The sequence below is a fragment of the Crocodylus porosus genome, unplaced genomic scaffold (genome assembly GCF_001723895.1).
Source record: "Crocodylus porosus isolate Cpor-Errol unplaced genomic scaffold, CroPor_comp1, whole genome shotgun sequence".
Lineage (NCBI taxonomy): Eukaryota > Metazoa > Chordata > Crocodylia > Crocodylidae > Crocodylus > Crocodylus porosus.
In genome coordinates, this window is record NW_017728915.1 from 5,877,246 (window position 1) to 5,894,234 (window position 16,989).

The 16,989-nt window shown below is 53.2% G+C and overlaps 1 protein-coding gene across 5 annotated transcripts in view; it reads right to left on the reverse strand.

Annotated features, from left to right (window-relative positions):
* FUK (fucokinase) overlaps window positions 1–16,989 on the reverse strand; it is a 41,486-nt gene that overhangs the window by 18,214 nt on the left and 6,283 nt on the right. For all 5 annotated transcript variants that reach the window (XM_019535598.1, XM_019535596.1, XM_019535597.1 and 2 more), the window contains exons 2-8: window positions 11,243–11,360; window positions 8,708–8,859; window positions 7,609–7,659; window positions 5,962–6,087; window positions 5,336–5,408; window positions 4,237–4,334; window positions 2,489–2,569 (exon numbers count right to left, since the gene is read on the reverse strand). In XM_019535598.1, the coding sequence (XP_019391143.1) occupies window positions 2,489–2,569; window positions 4,237–4,334; window positions 5,336–5,408; window positions 5,962–6,087; window positions 7,609–7,659; window positions 8,708–8,859; window positions 11,243–11,321 (660 nt within the window). In that variant the 5' untranslated portion in view covers window positions 11,322–11,360. The remainder of the gene's footprint in view (window positions 1–2,488; window positions 2,570–4,236; window positions 4,335–5,335; window positions 5,409–5,961; window positions 6,088–7,608; window positions 7,660–8,707; window positions 8,860–11,242; window positions 11,361–16,989) is intronic.

The window sequence follows — 16,989 nt, forward strand, 5'->3', positions numbered from 1 at the left end:
GCACATGCACATCGCAACCAGGCAGCTGTGGAGAGCACAAGCTATGTATTAGGCAGGGAGCTGGGAAGAGGCAAAGGCCACATGTTGAAGGGAGACAGGGAGGGTGCACAGGCGACATGGTGGGGAGGCATGTGCCACCCCAAGATTTCTGTACCCACAGCAGAGTGTGGGGCTGCAGCCAGGCTGGGCCAGCTCTGGGCAGAAGCTGCAAGGGGGCAGGGCCAAACACTGGGCTCTGTCTCTGCCCCCCCTACCCGGTCATTCTTGACAGGCAATTTGCTACTTTTATTATAATGATTGAGGCACTGGTAGTCTTCCAAACTGCTTTAAAATTGTAAATACATCAATAAAAAACTGTTCAACTGATAACTATATATATAGTGACATTTCATTTTAACCATGGGGAAATGAGGATTTGGAGGGTTTAAAATCAGAGAATTCGTGATTTTTAAACAGAGAAAACCAGGATCCCCAATTATCCTACTCTTTCTCACTGACTCTTGTTGCAGGAAACCTCCTCATCCATCAAGCCCTGGACCGGGCTCTAGTGCTGACTTGGCCACAGACCTGCTTTGTGAGGTCAGGCCTGTCTCTTCCCCTCTCTGTGGCTGGGGACTGGCATCCCTGCCAGAAACACTGCAATGAAGCATACCCTGCCCACCTACCCCCACCCAGAGCAGGAGACGTGGCAATGCAGCCACATCAGAGCATCCCCGTGCACCTGCTGATGAGCCCAGCCAAGACAGAGTACCTGAGAGCAGTGCTGGGGTGTGCACTCACAGTCTCTCTACAGCGAAAGCATGGCCTAGCTTCTGCGATTTGCTGCACATGGATTAGGGGAGTGTGGCTGTGGCAAGATCCTGGGCTCAACATTGATGCTGCGCAGACCAGACCTCTGGAGGTCCCTTCCAGTCCTACTTCTTTGTGATTCTATGAAGAAAAGCTGAGCTGGATCTGTCAAAACGATGAGCTTGACACTAGCTCCATGCCAGGTACCAAGAGACAAGCCTTGCCCCAAAGAGCTCACCTCAGGTAGACAAGGGGTTAAGAAGGGACCCAGGGGTTGAGAGGGGACCCTGTCAAGAATGATGGGGGGGCGAGGGGAGGGGGCTGGGATGGAGCAGCACCACGTAATGCCCCATGCTGCCGCTGTTCCACCTCTTGCAGGGAGTGGGGTGGCAGAGCTGAGGCTAGCACTGCTGGCCTTGGCTCAGCGTCATCGGGGCACTCCCCACACTTGGAGCACTCTGATTGGCTGTTTCCATCAGCCAATCAGAGCACGAATAAAGCGTTACAGCCAGACAGACATAGGCTTTTATAATATTAGAATGCTCAAGAGATCCCAGGAAGAGGACCACCCCCCACTACACAGGAAGGCAAAAAGCCCACGGTTCAAACCAATCTGGGGGAGGCAACCAACAAAGCCCAGAAGCCCAAAGTGTGAAATGGAAGTTTCCTTTGCTACATCCAGCCTAGGATTTCTTCCCCACTGTCCAAACATACCAGGTCACCTGACCTCCTTAGCCAGGCCTTGCTCCGAACAGCCCCATTTCCAACTGAGATCCCCTCACCACCACCGCACCGAAGAAACCTAATGCACTAGGGCAGGCTTGTCCAACATACGGCCTACAACCTGCCATGCAGCCCACGAAGCCATTTTCTGTGGCCCATGGTGCTGCGACGGGAACCCCTTGTTCCTCCCCCAGCCCCTCAGCAGCTTCTTAATGGCTGCTGAAGGGCTGAGGAAGGGACAAGGTTCCCACATGCACCGCGTCAGCTTGACATTGCCAATGTGGTGCGGCACCTCCCTTCATTTCATGCGTCCTTTCCTCACCCCGCCCCTCCCTTCCTCATTTGCATGCTGGCCCCGCCCTGCGCCAGTCCCCACTGTCCATGTGGGGAGCAGGTCGCAGTGCAGCAGGCGGGTGCAAGGGGTGCATATGCCGGCATGGAGGGATGCTGTGGTCAGGTCCACGGGAGATGCTGCTGCCACTGCTGCTGTGGGTGTCAGGGCAGGAAGCTGGTGCTGCTCCCACCTTCCCACATCCCCCCGTGCCCGCCGCTTCTGCCTCTCTGCATCCCCCTGCGCCCGCAGACATCGCGCCGGGGGTGGCGAGTCACGGGCCCTGGGGAGGGAGGGACCCCTGTTGCTTGGGCTCAGGCTTCAGTCTGCCCTGGTGGAGAGGGAGCAGGGGGTGTCCCTGCACATCCCGAACCCCCCTGTAGAGTCCCCACATGTCCCCCTGGCTGCTGAGCCCAGGTGCACAGGTGTGGGAGCATCCACAAGGCCACCCAGGCGGCAGGGAGGACACGGTGGGGTCAGGCATCACCCCCTGATCCCTGCGCCCCCAGGCTGCGGCCGGACTGGACAGGCTGTGCGAATGCCCGCTCCTGCCAGTCCACTGGGTAATAAAAAGTTCATGATCCGGCCCCACATTCAAAAAGGTCGGACACCCCTGCACTAGGGGATGAAAGATCATGAACGTACCAGTGGGACCTTCCCATCAGGCCTGGCACACTGCTGTATCTGGGCCTCTGAGCCTCTGTAGATGATATCACACACGAGCCCCTGTATGAAGAAAGGCGCTGGTTAGCTCCAGCAGTGGACCCCCAGCCCTTGGAGAGTTTATGCAGTTTCAAATTAAGTCAAGCATGATGCAGGGGTACACTAGGGCAGGGCTAATGGGTCCTTCCACCTCAGAGCGTTGCTGGACTATAGCTCTAGATGGCCACCTCTCCAGCCAACCTGTCAGAGATTGGCCTGCCCCACACTCTCAAAGGCCTGAGGGCCAAGTGTGCACAGCTGGATCAGGAGTAGGTCCTGCCCAGAACAGAATCCTTATGCTGGTGGAGGGGAGCTGGCCACTAGGTAATTGCCTGCAGGGGAGAACAGATCCACTTGCCTCAGTCACTAGTGGGGTTGCTGGCTCAATTTCAGGCTGTGGCTTGACCTTCTTGCAGTGCTGCTCATATCCTGCTACCATATGAATACCTTAAAGAGGCACCACCAAAAATGGAATTAGGGTATCAGAAAGAAGATCTTGCTAGCCCAGTGTGGTTGCCTGGGCCTGGTATAAGAGCCATATCACACAGTTCTCCAGACACCTGAAGATCTGCTCTGTGCCTCCACTCCAGCTGGCTGGCTGCTAGCAGAGATGCATTTATCCAGGTTGTTGGGGGCTGGCTATGTAGTGACCTAACAGCAGACCATAGGCCGGTGAGTAACTGCCTTTGATTTGAAAGGCTCAGATAGATGGGGACAAGACAAGACTATACAGGCAGAAAACTGCCCAGGAAAGCCTTGAACCACCTCCACCTGGTGCGTGTCTCCCAACAGTGGGCACAGAGGGGGTGCAATATGCTGGAGTCTCATGGGCAGGATAAGGGATGCTGCTCTGTAGAGCTTCCTGTTACCAAAGGGATGCATACAGCATGGGGGGCATACACAGAGACCCTTGGACAAGATGCAGTAGACAAAGTGCAACAGGTTTCGCATCCCCTTTGGTACAAACTGAACTTGCAAGTAGGCTCAGCAGAGAGCAGAGGCTCCAACAGGCCTCAGAGATCAGGGTAATTCCATAGCTGAGGGAACTCCTCCCCACTACAGTTTGTGCTGATCCTCTGTGAAACCAGAATTGCTGGCCAGGCAAAGCTCCCCTGTGACAGCAAGGCCAGAGGGGCAGCAGCACACCCTCCTGGACAGACTGCAGCCACGAGAGAATCAAGTTAGCCCTACTGAGCCCTGAACTCTGTCCTAGGCCTCTCTTGCTCCTGACACTCCTGGTACCTCAGGGCTCCTGTAGATGTACAGGTAGCCTGCTCCGACGCACTGGAAATCCAGCATGCTGGAGTAGACTTGACTGATGGAGTCTGCTGAAGCACAGAAATTTACACATGACATGGAAGGCTGCCTGAGTTTATTAGCATCCCTGCATGTACCCATGCTGAAAAAATGGCAGCAGGGCTCTTTGAAATAAACCACATTTGTTGAACTTTAGTTCAAAGCACCCATCATTTTTTCAGCATGGGAACTCTGATACACGTGATGTGCAGGTGCTTTTAACTAGTGTGGCTTGCTAATTAAAGTGCCTAGTGCCGCATCCCAGAGCACGTGTAGAAATGCTCTCAATTTCCCAATCTTAGCAAGAGATCTTCAAGTGAACTTCAATGACTAGATTGTGGCCTGAGCCATGCCCTAGGTTTGGCACTCCTATGAAGCTTCAGCCAATCACAAACCTGCTGTGTGGTGAGGTAGACTCCATGATTCCTGGCATACAAGACAGTCCCGGGAACAGAGATCACTTTGGCCCCCTGGAATCCATCCCAGTTGATCTCTGAGAGGGGGAAACAGTGCATGGCCTCAGAACTGTCACGGATTGGTCCTGACCCTTTAGGAAGGGGGTGGGATCCCTTGTCCAGGGAGGATCCACTGAGAAGGACCTACTGTCCCTTGCACCAGGCTAACAGGGAGGTGCTGATAGGGCTTCTACAGATGCAGCTCCCTACCCTCAGTGCAACTACCAGTAATGGGAGCCAATCCCCAACTAGACCACCTAGCCAAGGCACACAGCACACCCTGAGCTAATTCAACCCCTCCCCCTTCAAGTGCCAGTCCCCATTGTCCCCAGCCAGCCCCAGTCCATTTCCTGCTGCCCTGGTTCAAAGCCCTCCAAGCATCCCCTGCTTGGGAAGCCTGGGTAGGGGGACAAAGCTCTGAGCCTCCACACACCCATCACCAGCTCTGACTTTGTGTCTCTGCCTGGCAAATATCAAACAGAGCACGAAGTGCTGAGCCAAGGCATGTGGCCCATTGGGATCAGTGGCAGGCATGTGCTCATCCAAGTTTTTCCGCCTGCTGAAGAGCCTGGTGCAAGGGGATCCTCATATTTCTCTGAGCATCACATGGGTTTCAGATGCTCAAGTCAGGGAGATGCCATTGCACTGACTGTTCTGCAGGTCTACAACTGCTGAGGGAGAGATGGAACAATAGTGGTCCCACTGGCTGCCACAGTGGCCTGGTGTCCCACAGGCAGGGCCGCATCTGCATGGGCAGTACTCATCAGGCTGCAGGACTGCAGGTTCCAAAGGAAGGGGAATGGCAAACAGCAGGAAGGGCACTGAAGTTGGGTCTTGGTGGGGTCACCAGGAGAAGCAGACACATCCCACCCAAGCCCCAGGGCTACCAGATTTTCCCTGCACAGGAGCAAGTCCATATGCTGCATGGCCAACACAGAACCAGAAGACATCCTAGGCTTCCCACTCCCTGCTCCAGTAGGGCCTCCCCACCTCCTGCATGCCAGCTAATTCTACCCCCCAGGACAGGGCAACTGCTTACCTGGTGCCGAGGGAACAGTAAGAAGCATGTCTGTACTGCAGACCCACACTCCAGGTGGGGAGCCCTTGCACAGCTGCACAGGGAAGAGACACCCAACAAGGGGCAGGTGAGGACAGGACCACTGATATTTGGGTCCAAGCTGGACAGCTCAGGGTTGAAGCCAGCCAGTGCCATAACACCCTGCAATCCATGCCCATCCTACCTCAGCAGGGCTCCAGTCAACCTCTCTGTGTATCCTGAGGGAGAGGGTGCTCCTGGCCCTCTTGCAGTGGGGTAGCACAGGCAGAAGGGAACTGGGTCCCGATATCAGAGCCTGTACATTAGTTACAGCTTGGCTTTCCTAACATCAGCACTGGGGTTGCCAAAGCTTTTCCTGCCTGACTGTGGTTCAGTTTTCAGGACACCCATCATCACTCCTCAGGGTGGCATGCATGACACAGAACCAACTGCAGCGTGCCTACTGCCCTATAGTTGTGGGACAGCGAGCCCCAATGTGCAACATAGCCTGGTCAGGGGTGGAGCAGGAACAGAGTCTGCTGGGACTTCCTCCCATGGCCTCAGGAGGGTGCACTCCAGGCCTCCTGACCTTGGGGAAGTTGAAACTCCTACCCCCAGCCCATGCTGACCTGGTGGGTCATGGTCCAGAGCAGGCTGTCCAGGTTGCAGACCAGTGCTTCAGCTGGTGCACTGGGATCCTCCACAGGGAGGCAGGTGAAGGCCCGGCCACAGTCGTCAAAGGGGAAATCACGGCCCTGATGGAAGAGGTAGCCAAGTATGGGTATGTGGGAGAAGGGCAACAGAAGTGCAAGGCCCTGAGACAGCACTAGCCCCCAGATACTCTGGTCTGTGGGGGCCCAAGGAAGGACCTAGCTTCAGTCAGCCAGGAGGTAACTCTGCTTTTACCAGTACTACCACAGCCAGCTCATCAGCTCCCAAGCTTTCCCCCGTGACCAAGAATCAGGTCTTTCAAACTGAGGCTGTCACTGGTGGCTACATGCCTAGACCGACCCTGGACTTGCCCTGTAACCATCTCCCCAATGTCCTGCAAGGATCCTTGCAGAGCTGTTAAACAGCATCAACACCCCTCTTGGCTCAGGGCAGTGTCCCTTGGAATGGATGCTCCCCTTTCTGCCCTGCATCTCCTCAGGGGACCTAGGGATCCCCATCTGTCTGTCCATCTCTTTATCTACACTCATGACTCAAAATCTTTCCTCTCTCAGGCTCCACAACCAGCCATCAGCCCCATTATCTCCATCCTCACTACCTGACGGCAGGCAAGCAGCATGTGGCAAGTGCCATTGATCAAATCCCAAATCCCTGTCTGCCAGTCAGTAACCCCTCTGCCCACTGACAGCTACAGCAGCCTGGGGCACATTCCCCGCTCCCTGCCATTGGAATCCTGCTGACTCCAGCCAGAGAGCTGTCAGCTTTAGTTAAATGTGCTGACACTCAAACTGCCAGACCCATCAATCCTCCGAGCAGCTGGCCTGGCCCCCAGTCCCATTTGCTAGCCACAGGGATCCAGTCCTGGCCTGCATGCTCAGGAGTTAGCACTGCATAGCTGGGCCGCAGCCAGTCAAACCCAGCCCCTGTAGGAAAGCCAAGGCTTGGGGCAGGCAAGTGGCTGGGAGCAGATGGGATTGGCACCAGGCCATCCCTGAACAGCTCTTCAGCTTTAGGAGGCACAGGGTAAAGGGCACTTGATTTTAGCCCCAGAGCAAGATAGCTCCCCTGCCAGGCTGGCACAGGGCCTTCCATGAATTGGCTGTAATTTTGATGGAAGAGAGCTGGTGAGGGGTGAGGAGATGCTGAACTGAGTCTCCCTGGGGTTCACTCCCCACTGTAGGACCTGCCTGCAATGAGACACTTGTGTAGTAGCCCTTAACCATGGTGTCCATGGCCCCCAGTGCAGACATATTCAGAGCAAGGGACTTACCCTCTAGCTCTTCTCTTTAGAACTGGGCATCCCTTACTCTCAGTGCCAAGAGGGCTGAGCTTCTTGCCAGGAGGCTGATGGTGTAAGATCATCTGGTTTGCCCCATGGGAGAGAGAGGAATGAGACACCAGGTGGGGGCAAGAGTGGGACCTGTGTATGGTGAGGTCTCAGATGGATGGCACTGCTCCTATACCCCTATAGACTTGGTGTTTGTGCCCACGTTCAGAAGCCTGTAACCTCGTGCAGACTTCAGTGACAAGACAACGGGCACTGCACCTACTAACATGACAGGCCTGACCCCTGCCTCTCTACCCCACCAACCCTAGGCAGCACTCACCATGTGCATGATGAGAATCCAGGCCTCCTGAAGGACATCAGAGGTGACAACCTGGAAGTGCACAAAGGGAGTCAGTCAGCAGAGGTGGATGATCTGGGAAGCTGGCCTTGATGCTGGCCTGAGCACGGGCTGCAGCAAACTTGACCCATGGGACAGCAAGTGCTATTTGCCCAGGATGGGTTGCACCAGCTTCAAGCAGTTTGGTCACCAGTCACTAGTCAGCAACTCCTGCCCGTCACATATATGCCCCAGCTTTGGGCTGAGGGCACCCTGCCTTCCAGGCCTTGGAACTTGCTGTCTTTGCCACGAGGCCACCCAACTGCAGGATCCAGGGGTTAGGGGCCAGCACCAGGCAGGGAAGGCATATGGCAGAGGCACTGCCTCCTCTGCAGAGGCACTAAGCAGTCACTGCTGGGCGTTGCCAAATCTTGAGCACAGGGATAGCAGAGAGAACCATGATGGACTGCCAGGCTCACCCAGCACCTCATTTCTTCTCAAGAACCAGTGCAGCCTTCCCCATTCCCCATCATAGCACAGTGAAAGCAGACAGGAGTCATGAAGGGGGAGAATCAGAGGAAAAGGGCAACACTGCACTGAAGATATTCTCAGACTGAGATCACCTAGCCTAGGGCCACATCCCACAAGTCTTTATATCCCCCCACAACTCCCTCCTTGGACCCTCCACCACAGCTCAGACTGCCAGGAGAAATTTCAGGTAGGCTTTGGGAGCGGACTGTGCTCATGAATGATAGTACTTTGTGCCAGATACCTGACGGGGCGGAGAGGGGGTGGCAATCTCTAGGGGTGTCACAATAGCACTGAACTCATCCTCACCTCTCCCTCAGAAAGGTAGATGCCAAGTCCATGGGTGGCCACCTTGCCACCAGTCCCAAGGCACCAACTAGCTGAGCCAGGCATGAAAGAGGGTTGATGGGGTGATGACCCTTAACCTCAGACCCAGAACCACATAAGCAAGGGCAGATGGCCAGCCCATCCATGGGCCCACAGCAGATGCCTTGTATGAATGCTGCTACGATGCTGCCACAAGGCCTTGGGGCAGCTGGCAGGCCCCAGAGCCTGTCCTACAGTGCCTACTCACTGTGTAGCCTGCTCGGGCGCTCAAGTGCTCAGCTGCCACCAGCAGGGCATTGAGGGTGGCTCCGCCGCTGCCCACATGTGCTGTGGGGTCCTCAACAGTGAGAAGGATGGTGCGGGGGTCCAGGACACCCCTCCTCTGGCGGCTCTCCAGCTCTAGCAAACAAGAGTCAGGATTGATTGGTTAGTGTGGAGTGCCCAGGCCAGGCAAGACAGCAATGTGAGGCAACAGTAACATGGACCCCTTTGGGGCTCAGGATGAGACTAAACCTCAATATCAGCTGAAGGAACCTCTTGCTGCAAGGGGATGTCACATACAGCTTGCAATGTCTCCACAGATAGAGGAAGGGAAAAACCTCTGTGTGTGCGAGGTCTGGGCAGGGGGATGCCCTGAGCACTGTCCTCTCCCCGTCCTGCACAGGTCAGTCACAATTAGGGCCAGGGCTGCTGGATATTCTGGCATCCACAGCGACTCATCCCTACGTGCCTGGGTGCCCCTCTAATGTCAAGACCCATTTACCCCTGCCAGTACCTGAGCACAGCCAGGCACAAGCCTGTGTCCAATTAAGGTTGGCTCTGGGGGCTGACCTTTCAGCAAAAGAGCCAATGGTTGTTTACAGGCCACCAGAAGCTAGATTCAGCTCCCTGGTGAAGGTGATACTGAGCAGGACCCAAATTGGCATGGCCGATTTCTGCATCACAGGGAGCAAGCATCTTGCTCCCACAAGGCAGCTTGGCTCCCATTCATAGAGAACAGCTCCCAGGCAAGCAGGTCTTGCTCATGGAATGAACCCAAGCCCTGCCTGTCACACCTGGATCTTCCACATGGGGTAAGGCACCAGTGCTCCCTGCCAGAGTTCAAACATGGTCCCATCTTGCCTAGCAACTGGGCCCCAGACAGGCTGGATGCCCCAAATCATGTACAATCCAAAGCTTTATTCCAAGTTTTAATCAAAAACTGGTCCCACTCAGACAGCTGGGCCTAACGCCACCGGTGCCAGGCGTAGCCCTGATTGCTCATGGGGATTCTCAGCATCCCGTCCCTGACAGCACCATAAAACTCCCTCCTTTGGGGCTCTGCAGCATGCCAGGGACTGAGGGAACCCTGAAGTTTAATCTCAGGAGGTATCTGAAATTCCTTGGCCTGCTGGTAGGAATCAGACTCCTGCTCACATGTCCAGGGCTCAAGCCCTGGCAAGGATAGCCTGGAAGTTTGGAGAGGGCAGGGGAGTGGATCAGAGAGGATGGGAGAAGCTGGAGGAAAATTGCCACTTCAGCCTTTTTCCCCTGCAGCCATTTGCTACTTCTCCTTGGCTGGAAGCCACCTGTGCACTCAGCACCCTCTCTGCCAGGCTTTGACCTCTCCTGGCCTCTCATCAATTCCCCATCAGGCTGCAGCACAAGTTCTCCAGCCTGTTTCTGCTGCTTCAGGCACTTTGACTCTGCAGCCTCAGGTAAACATGAGGAAAAGGGCCCAGGGGCAATCACCGTGCTCTCCTGGGCAGAATGCCAGCTAAGCCTGCATCCCTGACCAAAGTGCTGGGTCCCCTCCTCTAGTTCAGATTGCAACATGATGCCACAGGGCATCAGTGTAGAGGGCATAAACACTGTGCTCTGGAAAGTGGAGGAGATAATGGAAAGTGAAAAGAGCAGGAAGAGCCAGCCTGATACTGTGACATGCTCCTAGAGTTCAACCCAAGCCCTTAGCAGCAGCCTCTGTGGCAGGCAATGCCTCCTGCCACTCTCTAGCCACTTCTTCTGACCAGCTGAAGGCATACAGACATCTCCTGAGAAAGCCAGACTCAGCACTCCTAACAGGAGGGAGGTGAAAGGGAAGATATGGGGAAGCTTCCTGGGTGAGAAAGGCATGATGTCGCCATGAATGCACCAGACAACGGGTTGGGAGTCCTGAGACAGTCTCTGCACTGGTTCTGCAAAGTAAAAGGTCCCTCAGAACTTCATTCCTCCCAGTCACAGCTGGGCCTGGCTCCCTCAGCTCTACTGCCATACAAAGCTTCAGAGACAACAGAGCTCCCTTGTGGACCAGGCCCAGGCCTACATGCCTGCTATTACTGCCCGGAGAGGTGGAGCTGTAGGACACAGAAGCTGGAGGGCTGCAGTGCTCCTGGCTGTTCTCAGCTGCAAATGACAGTCCTAAGAAGTTGGGGAGGGTATTAGAGCATGAGCTCTAACACCAACACCAGTCCCACCTAGACCCACATCCAACCTGCAGCCCTGGGAACATTAGAGAGAAAAGGGGCAGAGGTGCAGTGAAGCAATGTAGGGAACAGGGCATGATTACAAGGGCTGCAGGTCAAGACTAGGGGCATTGTCAGAGCTGGTGTTGGCAGCTCAGACTTGAGAAGCTGTGTAGGGCTGTAGAAAACCTGCAGAGAAATGCGCCTCTGGCCAGTTTGTTCCTCACGAGCCTCAAATGCATCTGCAGATTTGCAAACAGCAGTCACAGTTAGGAACTAGCCCCCATCCCTAATACCTCCCCATTAACAGGGGGCCCCATGGCATAAGGCATAGTACTTGCCTTTCTGGAATGCACAGACACTGTCCTTGTGCTGGCAGGTCAGGACAATCACAGTCCACTCCACTGTTTTTGGTGCCATCCATGCACACTGGATCTTGCTGACTGGACACTGCTGGGTCTGTAAGGAAGAAGCAGCCTCTTCATGCCTGCCAGACTTCCCCACCACACCCTAAGGAAGGGTCAGATTACCTGGCTCTCAGTGGATTGGTACCACCACTTCACAGGGCCACAATTGCTGAGTTATTGCTATGCAACATCACAGTATCCTGGTGCTACAGCTCAGCAGAGAGCATCTCCCCCTGGATATCTCAGGACACTTTGGGCAGGCAATGTTAACTCCACTGAAATCAGGACTGCCCTGTGAAATCAGAACGAGGGAAGCTCAGATTCTGCCCAGGTTGTTACTCTGTAAACCACAGGAGGGTTTTTGTTGTGTTAGTGAGAAACTATTGAAGGAATTGTCTCTTCACCCAGAAGGAGCAAGTCTTAGTAGTGCTGATGCTAAACTCCTGCGGAATTCAAAGGGACTGGGAGTCAGTCTTTTGCACGCACAGGACAGGACCGTAAACCTGGCAACACACCCATTCCCTGGTGGGTGTCTTCCACAAACATAGCCCCAGCCCTTATGTGCAGGACCTCACTATGAGACCCATCCCCCTTGGGAAGTACTTTTCACTGGCAAATCTCACAGCTCAGCACTGCACCCTTGCTGGCAGTGGGTAGCAGCACCCCTTCCTGAGGACAGTTTTCAGGGCAATGCCCGTTTCTGTAGAGACGGACAGAAAAGGGTGTGACAGGCAGCCAAGGCTGCATGGGCTCCTGCTGAATTAGCTGTGCAGTAGGCGTGGGAGCAGAGGTTGTGAACAGACTTTCACCAAATGCAGGAGGACATGATCAATAGACTGTTATCCTCGGCCTCGCTCAGAGGGTGTCACACAGAATTAGGGAACAAAAGAGAAAGAAGGATTTAAGAGCTGTGATAAAAATAAGAGCTGACAGGACCTCTACCAAGCCTGAAGGTCAGTGTTGTACATCAACAGAGAAGGCCAAGGCTCATTCCCTTAATTGGGATTCCTTCCAGGAGAGTGTTGAAGGGAAGGGGCCCCCATTTCAATTAGCTGGAACCAGGCACAAAAGGAGACCTCCTTTTGGTGTCACCTCACAGGACCCCTGCAGATTAGCAGCTGGCCAGAGCCTACCTTCCATCCACTAATACTGCACGGACTAATCCTGCCGCACCATCTCTGCCAGTCACCCAGACCCATTCCACAGGTATATCATGAGTTTGAATTGAGGGTCTCTGGGCTCCCACAGACAATTGCTGCTGTGCACCTCCACTGGCACTATGGGTCTGAAGGGGCACTGGCAAAGCACAGCTGCGGGGGTCCATATACCTGAGAAACCAAGCTGAGATCCACTCAGCCTCTGTGGAAACCAGAGCGTATTAGAACAGCTCTTTATTCCAGGCAGCTGAACGGACCTTGGGAGCATTCTGCCCATCTGACCCAGCACTGGACTAGCTTCTCCCAAGCTGCTGGGTTCCCAGGGACAGGATCCCACCTCACCAACTGCTATCCCAGGTAGCAGCTCTGTTGACCAACTTTACAGGGAGAATAAGGACTGAATAGCAAGCTGTATTCTCTACTCCCATGCCTAGAAGGGGGTCCAGGGTCCAGGCTTCGATACAGTGATAGTAGATCATGAAGTTATCCATGTCTTCCCAGACCAAGTAGAGCCCAGGCAGCTCCCCTACTCACCCTTATGCCCTGCACTACCAAGGAGGAAAGCATATTGTTCCATCCCCTTTGCCACTTCCATACCAACCAACCCACAGGTGCAGGCCAGCCAGCATCAGCCGTACTGGTGGTTTATGTGGCATGGAACCTCACCGGGGATCCAGTCTGGGATTCACTAGCCAAGCGTCTTTAGGAAGCAACACATACAGCAAGGTAAAGTGTCTCTGACACTTACCAGGCAGGCCCAGGGCCAGGTCAGAACCCTTCATAGGGGGCTTTCTGACTCAATTCACAGAGAAACCCCATGGAGACAGCACATGCATCCACTGAAATCCTATCAAAAGCCACATGGTATGTGTGTCTCTCCCCGTCCCTCCCCTCAACACCTGAACAACCAGTCTCTTCATTGACAGTGCATGAGTTCAGTCAGGAACACGGGGCAATCCTCCAGCACATCCCCAGCCTATTTGGGCAGCAGTGGGAGCTGAACACCTCTCACGAGGTGTCACCACCACTCAGGTCTGGGACCAAGAAAACCTCTGTGCTCTGCTGCTGGTGAAAAGGGCTGGAGGGGGCCAGGTGAGCTGCCACTAGACAGGGCTATTTTTGGTTCCTGACAGCCATTAGCCAGATAAACCATATGGAAGAGGGAGAGCTGCCAAGGGACAGAGATCCCCAAATGCCTTTCCACAAGGTCAGCTCTGCAAGCAGTGGTCTGGAGATGCAGCACAAAAGAAGCTATTCTGGGGGCAACAGGCTCTCAGGGAACCAGTGAATAGTGCTGCCAGCTGGACACTGCATGACTAGCTCAGTTGGAGTAGGGGAGGGGATCTATTAAATGTGAACAGAAATCGGGTTGGGAGCCCCAATAAATAAGACTATAATGAATAACATAGGAGCCTGCAACAGCTCAAGATGATGATAGCCCAGCCCTTCACCTCAAGGACATAGGTTTGTTGGCTTGGGTCAGAGACCAGAAGCCACTACCATCTGATGGCAGCTTGTGAGATAAGTTGGCCTCTGCATATCCAAATCATCATCCATCAGGCATGTCCTCTCTGCAGAAAGGACAAGAAAGGACACAGGGGGCCTGGAGAAAGGGTGCTCTTTTCAACGCTGCAAAATGACCATTGCTGATGATAGATGCAGCTAATCCAGTGTAGAACACAGCTGAGCTGCAAGTTCATCCAAAGACAGACCACATTTGCCACTGGTTAAAACCTGCTCTGAGATTTTAAGTACCTCTTTGGGACAAAACAGCAGAATCCCACTCCCTGCTTTGAAGGGAAGGAGAAAAATTGCAAATGGGGGGATGCAGGGGGCAGGAACCCGCCATGGATTGTGCAATGTTCTTCAAAGGCCAAACTTTGGTTATTTTATATCACTGGATTAACTAGTAAATTCTCAGACAATCCATCTGTAGTTGGAGCAAGTGCTCTAATTTCAAGGAGGGCATGTTCTTTATACAGAGCAAGGTGGTTCAGTCCCTGCTTTAAGTGCAAAATTCAGCTAATCTTAACTACTCAGCTTCAGCCTCTTTAACAAGAAGGTTTGCTCCTGCTTTCATTACTGGTGAGAGGAAAATTCCCAGCAATCTCAAAACCATCTAAAGCTGCACCTCAGAAAAGCTGTATGACACCCTCACTGCAGACGGTGATACTTCTTTGATGGGCCCTCTTGTAAGCAGCAGTACACAAGAGTCTTTGTCTACATGCAGAAATGGTGCCACTTTCCACCCCTTCCCAGGGCAGATGCAGTTATATTTGTATACAGGAGCTCTTACTGGCCTAGCTATTTCCATATGGGAAAAGGAATAAACTATATTGGTCTAAGAGAGACAGGTTTAAGAGTATAAAGTCATTTAACTGTGTATAAAAAATATACTGATGCAAAATCTGTATGTAAACTAGCTGCAAGTATAATTCCCCTCCTCCCCTCCCCACTCTCCCAATGGTGTAGAAAATGTCATGTTTTTTTCTTCCACTCTCCTACTTTGTCTCACCTATTCAGCCCATGAACTGTTCCAGACGTGGAGCATATCTCAGGTGTGGTCTGTATTATGAGTTTTGCTATCATGGCTACATCAGCTCAGTGCAAAAAGCTCATGCTCTTTATCCAGTGTAGCTCTAACAGTAAAACCTCTAGTCTGGACACAGTTACAGCAGCAGGACAAGGCTTCTGCTGGCTTTGCATCTGAAAAAGTGAACTTGGTCTCATGAAAGCTTGTAGTCTCTTATATATATCCTGTTTAGTTAGTCTATAAAGGTGCATATCTACCCTGACTTCAGAGTAATGCAGCTAACTACTTCTCTTAGCTAAGTTTCAGTCAAAAGTCTTTCACCTGGCATATGGTTTATCTTCACTAAGAAGCACTTGTCAGCACAGCCAGGCATTAAGATTTTAACCAAATCACTTTACTCCAGAAATTGGGGCTTGAAGACCACCCTCCCCCAAAACCTGCAAACTAAGTTTAAGCCAAAAACAAATTACTGGTCTTAACAGAGGTATACGGTTTCATAGTTTCATAGTAGTTAGGGGTCAGAAGGGACCTAAATAGATCATCTAGTCTGACCCCGCCCTCCCAGTGGCCGGAGCACATGCTGGGATCACACGACCCCAGACAGGTGTTCATCTAACCTCTTTTTTAATTTACCCAAGGTAGGAGCAAGGACCACTTCCCTAGGAAGTTGGTTCCAGACCCTAGCCACCCTAACAGTGAAACAGTGCCTCCTAATCTCTAACCTGAACCTATTCTCCAGCAGCTTCTGGCCATTGCTCCTCGTCACCCAGGTGCTGTTGGGGGGAATAGGACCCTTCCTATTTGCTGCTGATCTCCCCTAACAAGTTTGTAGGCAGCCACCAAATCCCCTTTCAGCCTCTGCTTGCTGAGGCTGAACAGGTTCAGGTCCCTCAGCCTCTCCTCATAGGGCCTGCCCTCTTGCCCTCCAACCAAGCGGGTGCCCCTCCACTGAACTCTCTCAAGGCGGGCCACATCCTTCTTAAAGTGTGGTGCCCAGAACTGGATGCCATACTCCAATTGAGGCCAGACCAATGGCGCATAGAGAAGGAGTATCACCTTTCTGAACCGGCTTGAGATGCATCTTTGGATGCATGACAAGGTGCGGTTGGCTTTGCTGGCTGCAGTCTGGAATTGGCAGCTCATGTTCATCTTGGCGTCGATAACGACTCCAAGATCCCTTTCTGCCTCTGTGCTCTCAAGGGGGCAGCTCCCCAGCCTGTAGGTATGCTGTGGATTCCTTCTCCCCAGGCACAGCACCCTGCATTTATCTACATTGAAGCACATCCTGTTACCATCTGCCCACTTCTGTAGTCTAAATCTACTTACAGCCTCTCTCTCCCTTCGAGCGTGCCTACCTCTTCCCACATCTTGGTGTCATTGGCAAACTTGGACAATGTGTTTTCCACCCCCTTGTCCAAGCTGCTGATGAAGATGTTGAACAGTATAGGCCCCAGGACCAAGCCCTGGGGGACCCGCCAGGTCAAGTACAGCCCATCCACCACCACTCTCTGGGTACGCTCCATCAGCCAATTTCTAACCCATCCAACTGTGTAGGTATCAATGCCACAGTCGCTCAATTTATTAATGAGAAGGGGGTGAGAGACAGTGTCAAAGGCCTTCTTAAAGTCCAGAAAGACTACGTCCACGGTGACACCATCATCCAGGGATTTAGTTACCTAGTCATAAAAGGCCATCAGGTTGGTTTGGTAGGACCTGCCTTTGATGAACCCGTGTTGATTTCCCCTGGGCATGATCTACCCTGCTGGCCCCTCACAGATGTGCTCCTTGATAATTTTTTCAAGGATTTTCCCCAAAACTGATGTGAGGCTTATCAGCCTATAGTTTCCTGGGTCCTCCTTTCTCCCTTTCTTATAAATGGGGACCACATTAGCTAGTTTCCAATCTCCAGGCACCTGGCCTGTAGACCTCAATTGCTTGTACAGCCAGGCCAAGGGCACAGCAATGACCCCTGCCAGCTCTCTCAACACCCA